This window comes from Salarias fasciatus, chromosome 6 (genome assembly GCF_902148845.1).
Source record: "Salarias fasciatus chromosome 6, fSalaFa1.1, whole genome shotgun sequence".
NCBI classification, from domain to species: domain Eukaryota; kingdom Metazoa; phylum Chordata; class Actinopteri; order Blenniiformes; family Blenniidae; genus Salarias; species Salarias fasciatus.
Window position 1 is genome coordinate 16778236 of NC_043750.1, and position 12904 is coordinate 16791139.

At 39.0% G+C, this 12904-nt stretch overlaps 1 protein-coding gene across 1 annotated transcript; it reads left to right on the plus strand.

Moving 5' to 3' along the window:
* Positions 1 to 1629: 1629 nt before the first annotated feature.
* Positions 1630 to 6364, plus strand: mettl14 (methyltransferase 14, N6-adenosine-methyltransferase non-catalytic subunit). The gene is made up of 11 exons (XM_030094058.1): positions 1630 to 1855; positions 2758 to 2846; positions 3066 to 3153; positions 3881 to 3958; positions 4044 to 4131; positions 4220 to 4310; positions 4396 to 4537; positions 4781 to 4873; positions 5022 to 5138; positions 5262 to 5472; positions 5835 to 6364. Exons 1-11 carry the CDS (start codon positions 1790 to 1792, stop codon positions 6140 to 6142), a joined length of 1371 nt encoding a protein of 456 aa, XP_029949918.1. The 5' UTR covers positions 1630 to 1789; the 3' UTR covers positions 6143 to 6364.
* The last annotated feature ends 6540 nt before the right edge of the window (positions 6365 to 12904 follow it).

Genomic DNA, 12904 nt, shown 5'->3' on the forward strand with positions numbered 1-12904 from the left:
TCACGCATTTCAGTCTTTTGTCATGCACTCACGCCGCACATTGTATTTCTCACGCTGAAAAGAAAAATACCGGTAAATTTATCTGGTGCACCACTGCTACGGAACTGGGAGGACTCAAACACATCTGCAAGCCTCTCACTTACCTGTCAATCAAAAAAAGAAAAAAAGGGGGGGGGGGGGGCAGTGCAATCATTCATTATCATCCATCATTCAACTCTGTGAAACTCCTGTGTATATTTTTGTGTTTCTCACATTTTTCTATTATATTGTACATATGTGTCTGTCTTAACTGTATGTCTGTTAATATTATTATAGTGTACATATGTACCTGTTTTAAAAGTATATTTGAATTATATTTAATTTATATCTGCTACTTATATTTGTTATTTTTTAATTATATCTGTCTTAGGAGTACATGTAAATTATTCATTTATATCTGTTATTTAATTATATCTGTCTTAAATTTCTATTTAAATCATATTTAATTATGTCAGTTAGCTTACATCTGTTATTTAATTATATCTATCCTAAATTTATATTTGAATTATATTACATTTTTTTATTTATGATTGGGTTTTGTAAATTTCACATTTCACATTTCTATTCCATTTATTTCTTTTCTCTGTGCTGCTGGAACACTGCATTTTTCCCCCTGTGGGACAAATAAAGGACTTTCAATCAATTCAAATCAATCTAAATTATTGAAATGTCGCTGCGTGATAACATGAGACAAGGCACCAATCAAATTTGATTTGTAACTGTAGATAGCATTTCTACATTTGCAAAAGAATAATTAAACACAATAGATGTATGACAATAGATATCTGTACTTCCATTAAAAAGCTGCCTTTGAATGATCAGGAGTCAGGACTCTGTGGCTGTAGCTCTGTCACTTCACGTGACTCACTTTGCACCAATATGGTTCCTTCTTTCTGTATGAAAATATCATTCAGAACTTTCCTGACTGAGGAGTTTGCAACAATGTATCGTTTTAAATGACGTCATCATCTAATTTGACCTAGATACGCAAATGAGCCTTGATGTAAATTACAAGATGACAGAACGTTACTAAGTGAGGAGTTGGCAACAATGTGTCAGTTTTAAAGGTCTTTTGTGTTTTTCAAAACACAATAAAGTGCATCATATTTAATTTAACAATTTAATGTAAATATTAACATTTCACAATATGCACTTTCATTTAAATCATTTTGACACTGTAATATGTATAACACAACTCACCATTCAGTTCAATTCAGAATCAATAAGGTTCCTTCTTTGCACAAACTTCATGTCATCTGAACGTCTCCCGCGTGCCTTTCGTGTCTGGAACACGATCTGTGATTGGTAGGAAAACGCTGACGTCTTTCAGGTGCGCCACGGATCATCAGCCATCGCCATAAACATGTTCACTTGATATAAACACCAGCGTACTCCGCACAGAACACTGACGGGTGGAGTTAGTTCACGATTAATCACATTTTTGCTTCTTAGTTGTGATTTTTTTTCTTTAATTCATCCACAGAGCTCATTCCCTCCAGCTGAGTAGATATTACTAGATGGGTATTTTGTCCAAATCGCTTCAGAAAAGGTAACTCCACCCACAGTGCTTGACTCGGACTGTACCGGTAATTATTACGAGTACTCCTATTGTGATTTTGAGCGGCTCGCCGACATTAGCAAAAGTTAGACCCCGTTATAATCGTCTATCAGCTTTGAATGGGCAGTTTGTGTGTGATAAAGTGACCAAAAGGACTCTAGATACATTCGGGAAAATACCCAGAAGAGAGAAATGAACAGTCGGCTTCAGGAAATCCGGGAGAAACAAAAACTCAGGCGGCAGCTGTTAGCTCAACAGGCAAGTACCCTGCGTTGTTAGCAAATTGCTAAAGTAGCAGTCACATAAACACACGGGATAGTTCACCGATCAGTGTGCAGTGCATTAATCCTTACTGTTACCAGATGGTTTGATTTGTTTTTTTTTTCGGGGGTAGAGATGTGTTGCAAATCCACGATGAAATAAAAAAGTCTTTCTTAGAGAAAGTTGATTTTATCTTCGATGACAATGAATGACAACGATTAGTTGGAGGATCAAATATCTACAGCAAAGATTAAATATCTACAGTAGATGTGGAACAAAGTAGGGCAAAACAGAAGAGAGAGGATGCATGGATTTCTTTTAGCAGTGACGGTGTTCCTTTGTTCCTTCATTTGCATTGTGCGAGGTGCTATAAATTGATAGGTTAATTAATAGTTTTGACACGAACATGTAATCATAAAAGCAATATGAAGGCAGAACTTTTAGTGTAGTGTTTTACTGACATCCTCTAGTCTAAAGTGATAAAACAGTTTAATAGTTGCTCAGATCCTCAAATTTGCAAAATTTGTTATTCTTTCTTTTGTTTTACAAGCTGACTTCAAATAATATCTAATCACATTTAAAGGGATTTTTTAAAAAATATATATAAATCACATATATATTTCAGAGCATGTTTTGGTTTGATGCCCTAGCTTTAAATACTCACATGTCTAAGATATACACAATAACATTCAGCAGATATTCATATATTAAGTGAAAAAAACTGATTACGAGGCAGGGTTTCAACTACTTTATGCACTGGACGAACTTACCTCACTGAAAGAGATGATTTGTGTATCCACATTGTCTGATCAAAAGAAGAAAATTATGTCGTTTTACAGCGTTGCTTTTTAAAATTTGTAAACAAGATTTTGAACCTGTCTTTTCTCATTCAATCACAGCTGGGAGCTGAGAGCGCAGACAGTATTGGAGCTGTCCTCAACAGTAAAGATGAGCTCAAAGAAATTGAGGAGACAAGAGAAACATGCAGGTAAGTTGTGCAAAAATTATTTGTTGTCATTGAAAAACAAAAAAGTGCTTTGATTTCATTTTGTGCTGAGGTAATAGATACTTCAGTTAAACCTTTCTTTCACTTTAATGCTTTGAACAGTAGCACTCCATTTAATATGTCCCTTTTCTTGATAGTTTTCTGTTCAATTTTTGTGTGCACTGCTAAGATGGGAAATATGTGTTTCCGTGTGTTTTTCAGAGCTTCATATGACAGCTCAGCTCCTCCCTCTAAAAAGAGAACGCAGACAGAGGGAGAAGACACAGAGGAGGATGTGGAGGAGCAGAAGGTGAGTGCAGTCTCATCGGGGTTAAAGGTATTTACTACTGCAGTTCAAAAGAAAACATTCAAATTCTCTGAAAGTAGTGCTGATAGCTGATTTACGCAGCACCTTTAAAAACAGATTTGGGCTCTGGGAGCACATAAATTCCTTCATTACAAGTGAAAATAATTATAATCAATTAATTTAAAATACAACATGCATTTGCCTTAATAATACAATGAATACACTTCAGAGGGAAACAGCAGTGTAGACTCAATATTCTATGAGCAGCTTTTTCTTTTTCATAAGTCCTAATGTCATTTTTTTAATTACTTTTTCCAATTAATTGCTGAATTAAAGAAAAACATCTTGTAGATCCCTAAGTTGCATCTCCCTTGCATTCAGATGTGTTTGGCTCTGCTTCCACTGAAGTCAGTTTAGTCACCAACACAACAAACTGGAGTTATTTAGTGGTGAGTATATGTAGATTTCAGAGTGATGGTTGTGGTTTGCCTACGCAAATCTATTGTTTGTTACATACACAGAAAAAAGAGGGAACCTTTTTTAACAGGCCAATTTATGCAAAATGTTTCAGAGCAAGTGTAGATCAGGCTGATTTAGATGTGTGAAATGAGATGTTGCATACTGTGAAATGTGAGTTTTCTGAAAACGTCCCCACAGGCTCTTTGTTCCACAGCTGATTGATTTACTTCAGCCTGTTGTGATTTTGTATGCATGATCTTTATGTTTTCAGGATGAAGTAGAGGTGCAGCAGCCAGATGAAAACAACCCGTATGAGGAGGTGTACAAAGATTCAAGCACTTTTCTTAAGGTTAGGACACACACACACTCCTTCTCCTTCTTGTCTGCCATTTATCATTTAGCTATGTTTCCACTGTTTGATTTTTTTTTTTTAGGGAACTCAGAGTTTGAATCCTCACAATGACTACTGTCAACACTTTGTGGATACGGGGCACAGGCCACAAAACTTCATCCGAGACGTTGGTGAGTGTGTGTTTTGTGTTGAAATGTTTGTGTGTGTGTGTGCTCATGCCCGTGTAGTCATGTGACCTCTGTACCGTCTGTGCTGCAGGCCTGGCTGACCGATTTGAAGAATATCCAAAACTCCGAGAGCTGATCAGACTGAAGGATGAACTCATCTCCACCACCAACATTCCTCCGATGTATGTTAACTGAAGATATCAGACTGAAGTATTTATCTGAGCGAAGTGTTGGTTTGGTTAAAGGTGTGTATTTCCATGTGTTCAGGTACCTCCAGGCTGATCCGGAGCATTTCGACCTCCAGGATTTGAAGTGCAAATTTGATGTGATCCTGCTGGAGCCTCCTCTAGAGGAATATTACAGAGAGTCAGGCATCAGCCACACTGAACGTTTCTGGACCTGGGATGACGTACGTGTGCATGTTCAGCTCATTTTATCCAGCAGTTTGTCCTGATATGTTAGTAAATCCTGAAAAGGAGCAAACGTTCACTAGTGAAACAACTGATTGGAGGAATAACGTCAATTCTATGATGATATGAAAAATACCAAAAGTGTAGTAGTTCAAATAAACAACTAAAAAACCTTAGAATTATTTGTTTGTTTTTGTCATTTTGCACACTTATTCTTTCCATTTTCTCCTCTGCTTTTGTAGATCATGAGACTGGAGATCGAGGAGATATCTGCTCTCCGTTCGTTTGTCTTTCTCTGGTGTGGCTCTGGTGAAGGTCTGGACTTGGGCAGAATGGTAACAGGCTTTCTTTTTCAGTTAAATGCACCGTTCAATTCAGTGAAATGGGGGTACGGGCTGAACTCCCTCTCTTGACCAGCCGCCACTGCTAGTTAAGCGAGCAAAACACACAATTCCTTCAATTACTTTGTTTTCCCGATTTCAGTGTTTGAGGAAATGGGGCTTTCGAAGGTGTGAGGATATCTGCTGGATCAAGACTAACAAGAACAACCCGGGAAAGACCAAGGCACTGGACCCAAAAGCAGTTTTCCAAAGAACCAAGGTGCAATACAAAAAAATACACAACAAAGCACAAATGTCATATTTATTGTACATTTCAAGATTCTCTGTGGGTTTAGTTTTTAGATGTCATGACAGACATTAACAGATGAAACTGTTGTTCCAGGAGCACTGCCTGATGGGAATCAAAGGAACCGTACGTCGGAGCACTGATGGAGACTTTATCCATGCCAACGTGGACATTGACTTGATCATCACCGAGGAGCCAGAGATGGGGAATGTGGAGAAACCCGTGGAGATCTTCCACATCATCGAGCACTTCTGTTTGGGCCGCAGGAGGCTGCATTTGTTTGGACGGGACTCAACCATCAGACCAGGTATTTTACACATACTTTAGATAAATGATTTCATGAATAAAATGCTGAGCGAGACACCTTAAAAAAAAAACCTTCATTATTTTTATTGGGGCGCTCATGAAGGTCGAAAGGCTTCAGTTGTATTTCATTTCCTGGATAAATCTGTGTGTATTTGCTGCTACAGATTTTTTCAGACTTGAGCTCTTTTCCTGCAGCTTATGTCCACTTTGTGTTGCTACAAAAGCAATGAAAGAAACTGTTGTCACTTTCTGAAACTGAAAAAGTTATCGAACCCTTCCATGGTTTGAATCTTGGAGGTGCAGTAGCATGTTTAGCTCGAGTTAAATATTGAATCACAGACAAAATGTTTCCTGTGTTCCCAGGCTGGCTGACAGTGGGCCCTACTTTGACCAACACCAACTTCAACCCCGAGGCCTACGCTTCACATTTCGTTCCGCCCAACTCCCACCTGTCTGGCTGCACCGAGGAGATCGAGAGGCTGCGGCCCAAATCCCCGCCTGCCAAGCTGAAGTCGGACCGCGGCGGAGGAGCGCCCAGAGGAGGGCGCGGGGGACCAAACGCCGGAAGAGGTGGAGACAGAGGCCGAGAGAGAAACCGACCAAACTTCCGTGGAGACAGAGGAGGGTTCAGAGGCCGGGGGGGTCTGCACAGGGGCTTCCCACCCCGCTGAGGCCCCGAAACCTCACACAGAACCAGACTAATCATCTGAAAGCCCATTTACAGTATCTGGAAGCGCAAGATCACACAATAGGTTTGGTTAGTATGCGGCAGCACAAGTCAGTAAATGTGATATTTTTCTTTTTTTTAAAAAAATGTTTTTAGTGTATTAATATTTTTTATGGCTCGATTGAGATTGGAGGGGTTTTGCCAAAATAAACGTTCTTTTCTTTAAGTCTGTATGAGTGCTCATCTTTTCAAAGAAAGTTCCTCCGATGATTGAAAATGTCAATATAACAGCGCTCCATAAATTTCACAAGCACGTGACAGAATTTCATTAAGTGCGCAGTGTTACATGGTGTGAAATTGGAATATTCAGCTGAATTGATACATTAATGAAATATGTGATTCAAAGTGCCAGGCTGTAATAATATACATTTTATAATGTCATTTTAAGTAATTACTTTTCAAACGCTGTCGACTGGTGTGTTACTTTCAGGTGAATTCCTGCAAATGATTTTAAGGCTGTGGCATATACTTGACATTTTTGTCAGAGCAGATTTGCTGAAACTGGTGAAGTGTTCCATTCAGAGCTAATTTTGCAGGCTGTATACACACAGTGATCTGCTGCAGCATTAGTGGATGCCATAAATTAAACAAGCGGACATTCTGTACTTATTGTTTATGTGTTAGGAGAAGGTGTGAACAGGCGTAAGGATTTGCGCAAGTTTCATGCAGGTCAACAGCTACTTCAGAGGATCTTCAAAGCTACATTTGCTGAAAGGCATTACCACAGCATGCAGTGGTCAGTGTCAATGCCGTGTGACTCCATCCAACAGAGGGTCTTCTTAAGCTCAGACTGATGCTGAATTAACTGGAAAAATTTCCAGTTTTCAATCTAACTAAGCATTCTTTGGGGCGTGCTCTACCAAAGAGCCATATTCGTTACTTCACAGCTTCTTGTCTAGACAGTACAGCACACTTTGAAAGATCTGGATGATTTCATCTATTAGCAGGTCAGCTTTGTTTGTTTTAGCAGCTTAAAGTCGATGCCCGGCATATTAGGCATCATGGACAAGGCTCAGCCAGAGGCGGAGCGTGGGTCTCAGTACAGAGGGGGCGGAGCATTCTCGACAGGCCCTTATGATAGTAATTTTACCATTCAAACAATCCCTCATACTACCATCAAACAACACACTAATGCTCACTTTAATTGAGCCAAGCAAAACTATATGCCTCAGAAAGCAGAATAAAGTCACAAACCAGTTCACAAACTTGTTCTAAAGAACAAATACACATAGGCACGCACACTCACACATACAAATGCAGCCTGACAGGTGACAAGGTGTCAATCTCAGAGCGTCCGCTGTCCATGGTGCTGAAAACTCACATTAAAAACTCACTGGCTAAATCTGTACCGTCTCATTCAAAGATAATATTTTTGAAGGTTTCACTGACTCACCAGTGGCTCCGATGTTAGGTTTTGGGAAGTACCGCTAGCGGCTAGCATAGTGTTTAGCATACTGTTTAACTTCCCTCCAAAGAGTTCAGATCAAGTGCAAAGAAAAACCTTGTTAATGCTGCACAGCCAATCAGCGCTGGCTTACAGCTCTGATGCGTTCAGGCACAGTCGTAATGTAAGAATTAGCAAATTGGAGCCCACGATCATATGCGTACACCTTCTCGCACACACTGCACATTTTATTAAATTAATTTATTTACGAGTAAATGTGAACACATCACATGAAACGGGTCCCTATGACCTTGTGGGCCCTGGGGCGACCGCCCCCTTGCCCCCACTCTGGCTCCGCTACAGGGCTCAGCTAAATAGTGAGTTATGAGCCTGGAGAAGCATTGAAGAAATAAGGGAAAATCAAAACCAGCAGGCGGACCAGAAAATAGACATCAGGTCTCCATGTGCCAAGGCAACTTCACCATCTGCGGAGAAAAATGAAAAACTAATCCTGACTAATAACATGTTTTAACCACCTGTCAGTGAGAGTTACACCTGTAATGACAACAGTCCACCACAAGAGGGCTGCATAGCCCCAAAGATAATCGATACTGGCTCCATCAATTGAGGGTCAACCAATCTTTCAAAAACTCAAATTCAGCTCAAGAATTTAGGCTGATAAGAATATAACAACAACAAGAGAGAATATTGGTTCTTTTAAAGTGATAATCCACTGAAGTTTTTTCTCAAACTGGTTTTGTGTTGGAGAAAAGATCTGCTCCTCAGCAGATGAAGTCACATCTTCACACTCCAGGAACAATTTCTTTTTTGTGTGTGTGTTCAAGTAGATTTTTTTTTCCCCACAGATCCACTGATTATTTTTTGTTTTGTTTTTAATAAAGATGTTGATTAGATAGAAAATGTGTTGTGCGTTGTGTTCCGAAGACTTCTAAATAAATCTTAGCTGTATACGTGGCTCCTGGATTTGACTCTCAGGTTTTGATTTGTTTTCTTGGCGATGACAGCTGTGGAAACAGGATGCAGACGCAATTTAACTTAAAAACTGATATGAGATAATTTCTTTTATTAACTTTCTTTATTACTGAGCTTATTGCCAACAGGCAGGAAACAAAAAGTCAAGGAAGGGGACAACGATTTCCATTTTTTAATCCTTCCCCCAGCCCCATCCCAAACAAATGAAAACAAAAAACAAGGAGCTAAGATTAAAATAAATTAAATAAAAGAGGGGGAGGTTGTTTCCAGTTCCGTCTGATATAACATTTTGAATGCTGTGAATATATTTTTGTAGATTTAATATGCATGGTCTTGATTCCATTCTGGGCTTGGTGGCTGCTCTTCCTGAAGTTTGCTGAAGTTTCCCCCTGTCCCTTCATATGAAGGTCTCCCTCACCAGTTTTCACTGGTTTCTCCCAGAGTCTGTCTGTTGATAATCCTAAAACAAATTAAAGGATGCACCCTGCTACCGTCCATAGTCAGCCATGGTAAACGCCAGCGCCAGTGGAGAGCTTGTTCTCAAGGTGATTTTTATTCTTGAGGACGCAAAGGCTCAATGCTAAATCTCTACTGCAGTCCTGGTCTCGTTCCATTAGCAGTTTCAGCTAAAGCAAAATGAATCGTCAGACAAGTCACTTTTAAAAACCTGACGGAGCTGAAAACCTAACTAATTCATACAAAGTGGTTACTATGTCTGGCTCAGGAATCAACTTTTGGAGAATTAACTGCTATTATGTGACATTTTTTTATTGCTGGGGAAAGATTCAAATGTCTGAGGGCTTATATAATTTATCTGGAGGAGTGAGTGGTCGGGTGGGGGGTTGTTGAGATATTTCATAAAGCAAATTTGCGATTTCATTAAATGTTAAACTCTTCACTGAATACTGAGCATCAAATCACGTGGTAACAATGTTGTGGTTTATTAGTGTGGAAAAGAGGGTAAAGCCAAGGACATGGCCAGTGTTTCTGTTTGTTGCTTTTGTATGTTAATTCCTAAATCCAGTTTGGAAAGCGTCAGGAAAAAGCTTCACAAAAGACACTGTTATCAGTCCTGATAGGGAAAAGAGAAAATAAACAAATCAATGCTGAAGGGCTTCTTTTGGGATGTGCACTCTCATCCTCTGTGTCGCAGATCCTTTTACAGTCCTCTTCCTGAAAAAACAAGTCAAATCAAAACACCGAGTTTTTAGTAGACTCTGAAAGTTTAGCATTTCACTGTATTTACTAAGCTTCAACCAAAGCTGCCAATTCTCACAGACATGACTATAAATGTGGTGTGTCTCCAGGCGGCGTTGCTCTGTAGTCACAGTTAGTTGACCACAGCATTTGTTTACATGGACAGCAAAAGCTTTCTGCTTTTGCTTTATTTGACCCACCAATGCAGTTATTGTCATGTTTTTTTTTTTATTACTTGACATTCTGCCTTTCATTGCCTGCTCCTCACCTTCCTCTGGTGTCTGATTCCTGCCCTGATGTGTCTGAATGTGTGATTGACTTCACCTGGTGGCGTCGGTATATGTTGAGCTTTTACCTGTCTGTTCTGTTTGCTGTCTGTGTTTCAGCATTGTTTGTGTTCCTGTGAGTTCTACATTCCTTGTGCTCCAGGCTTCTCTGTGTTTGGGTTTTTGTCTCAACGGCAACAGCTTTGTTGACTGCTTGCTCCCCTTTCTGTCATGATTTTTTTTTAAAAAAGGAAAAAAAAAAAAAAAATCAGCTCTTGTAATTTAAACAGCCTAATGTTTGGCCTAATGAGTCCTTCCCAATCAGAAATCCTGAACAGTTTCATTTCCTTGTTCCTTTTATATGAATCTGTGCAGAGTTAACCTTTCTTTTGCCACGGCTTTGTTTTTTTGCACCAGACTTCAGTGACTCCTCTCTCCATTTCCTCAGGAGATGCTCAACCTCTGATTTTTTTTTTCCTTAACTAATGAATATTTGTTACATTCTGTTTTGAGTTACTGAAAATGATCTGGTTCAATTTGCCCTACAAACCCATGTTTTTGAGGAAAAATGGTCAATCTGGGCATTCAGGATAAACTACCTACATTACATGATTTTCTCATTCGTTTTCAGTGTAAAATACTTTTCGCTTCCAGACTTCATGATCACTTGACCGAAAATGTAGATCCAGGTTTGAGGTCAAACATTCAGCTGACACAACTCAGTACACTTTGACCGACTAAATGTTGCTGAGTTTGGGCATGATGGTTTATTTGTTTATCCGTTTTCCCCTGAGCTTTATCCAACAGTTGAATGTTAATATTTCCTGCTTGATGAGTCTGGTGAATCTACAGTGATTAATGGCCGTCTTCATTGTGTTTGTGTCTTTGCGGTTTAAAATGTCACTTGATCCTTGAAAGCTCACATATTGCTTCTCTAGTCCTCAAAGAATCTAAACTAGACAGTTCATTTAACATTCACAACATCTAATGAAAGGACTTCTGAGGTTGTTACTTGGAAAAAAAAGAAGAAAAGCTTGACGTCATCAAGCTAAAAAAGAGAATAAATCCTGAATTCCTGAAAATTATAACCATCATTTCAAGGTGACATTAAAAGGTGAAATGACAATGACAGCAATATTTATTAAGCTGGAATCGTAAAAACGCAACATCTTTCACCAGCATCACACTGTTGCTAATGAAATTCATAATCACATTGAACAATTCACATTATTTTCCCTCTTGGGAAGGAAACAAAACACTGGAATCAACCTCTCCTCAATTCCACTTCCAAACACAAAGGAGCAGATGTGCGGCAGTCCACTCTGCTTATGAAACCCACTCGCATTACACATATGAATGACTGGTCTGAAAAAACACTAGTTATCAGCAAAATGTGCCTTTTATCGCACCCTTCATTAAAAATCCCCCATGTTTAATTAGAACACATCCGCCACACTTGAGATACGTCTGTCACTGGCGGAGGCCCAAGGTATTCAGGCTTGACAGCACTGGCTCTGGTAGGCTACACACTGAGAAGCATGCGAGGGACGATGACAGTCACTTCATGAAGTATGAAGAAGGTGAAATTGCATTCATGCAAAGCTCGTTAATAATATGAAATCAGTCTATTATCAAATAAATAAAACAGTCCTCCTTGGAGTGTCAGTCTCATTTAATTTGCTTTAGTCACCCAGATCATTGTTCATTAGATTTTTTTCCTTACTTGGTGAATATGGAGGCTTTAGGCTTAGATCTCAGTGTTTTTGAATCTTCTTTTTTAAAGCAGAAGTGTCATGTCACTGTTCTTTTTCTTCGTGTCTGATACATTTGTTCTTGTAAGATGAAAAAATGAATTACATGCACAAATTTAATGGTAATAATGGAACTGAAAATAGATAAAATCACATTTGTTTCTTCTGCAGCTGATCCTTGCACCACGTCACCACTGGAAAGATGCCATCAAGAGTGAGTTCCTACTGTTTGTAAAGCTTTTATAATGCAAGTTTAATCATCCAACACTTTGCAGGCACAAGGAAATTGTAAGTACATGGGAATGCATTAAAATGAAGCAAAAATGATATATTATGTAATGATATTATTGAGATTAAAAATAATAAAAGCTAAAAACAAGTTAATGAATGAAAACATCACAAAGGCTGCATTTAAGAATACTGAAGACAAAAATAGCAAACAATGTAATAATCATAGCTTCAAATGACTTTAACCAGAAGTTATGGGTTCACTTTACTGGAAAGCTGCACTGAAACAGTCTATTTAAGGCCTGATTTAAACTCTCTGACTGCAAAGGTCAAAAATTCTTGAATGTTATCCCAGAGGAGGAAGGCATTAAAACTAAAAGCTGCTCCACTTCGATTAGTGCTGGTTGATCATGGATCCACTGAAAGGTCTGGACGCTTCATCATAACAAGAACAGCAAGGATGTATCTGAGACCAATTAGTGCGTAATCGTCCAGCAACAGAGCGTTAGAATCTATCTTCAGAGTCACATGAAGCAGCGAGGACTGGTGGGACATGCTTCATGTGGACAGACGGCAGGAGGTGGATTGAACTTTTTGTTCAGATGAAAACATCCATCTTTTTCCTGCATCCTGCTTAGACTGAAAGTAGTGTGTTTTTGCTTTTCACTTTAAACTGTTGTTGCTTATTTGCGACCTAACGGCATTGCAACATTAGTTCCAAGACAATTTGGTGTAAAGTTTTGAGCACAGTCTAATAATTTTTGTTCTTTTCTGTGTTCGGTTGTAGAAAATCCTGCCAAACTTGTCACTTCTGTGTTTGCTCTTCAAGTGTTTTCATATTAACTGGAACATGATTGTGAGAGTGCTTCTAATTTGATAAAATTGAC

Excerpts from the sequence above, each read along its gene's own strand:
- mettl14 (XM_030094058.1), top strand. The coding sequence starts at position 1,790 with ATGAACAGTCGGCTTCAGGAAATCCGGGAGAAACAAAAACTCAGGCGG. Across the intron at positions 3,154-3,880 it reads AGGATGTGGAGGAGCAGAAG|GATGAAGTAGAGGTGCAGCA; the intron begins GTGAGTGCAGTC and ends TTATGTTTTCAG. Across the intron at positions 5,473-5,834 it reads GGACTCAACCATCAGACCAG|GCTGGCTGACAGTGGGCCCT; the intron begins GTATTTTACACA and ends CTGTGTTCCCAG.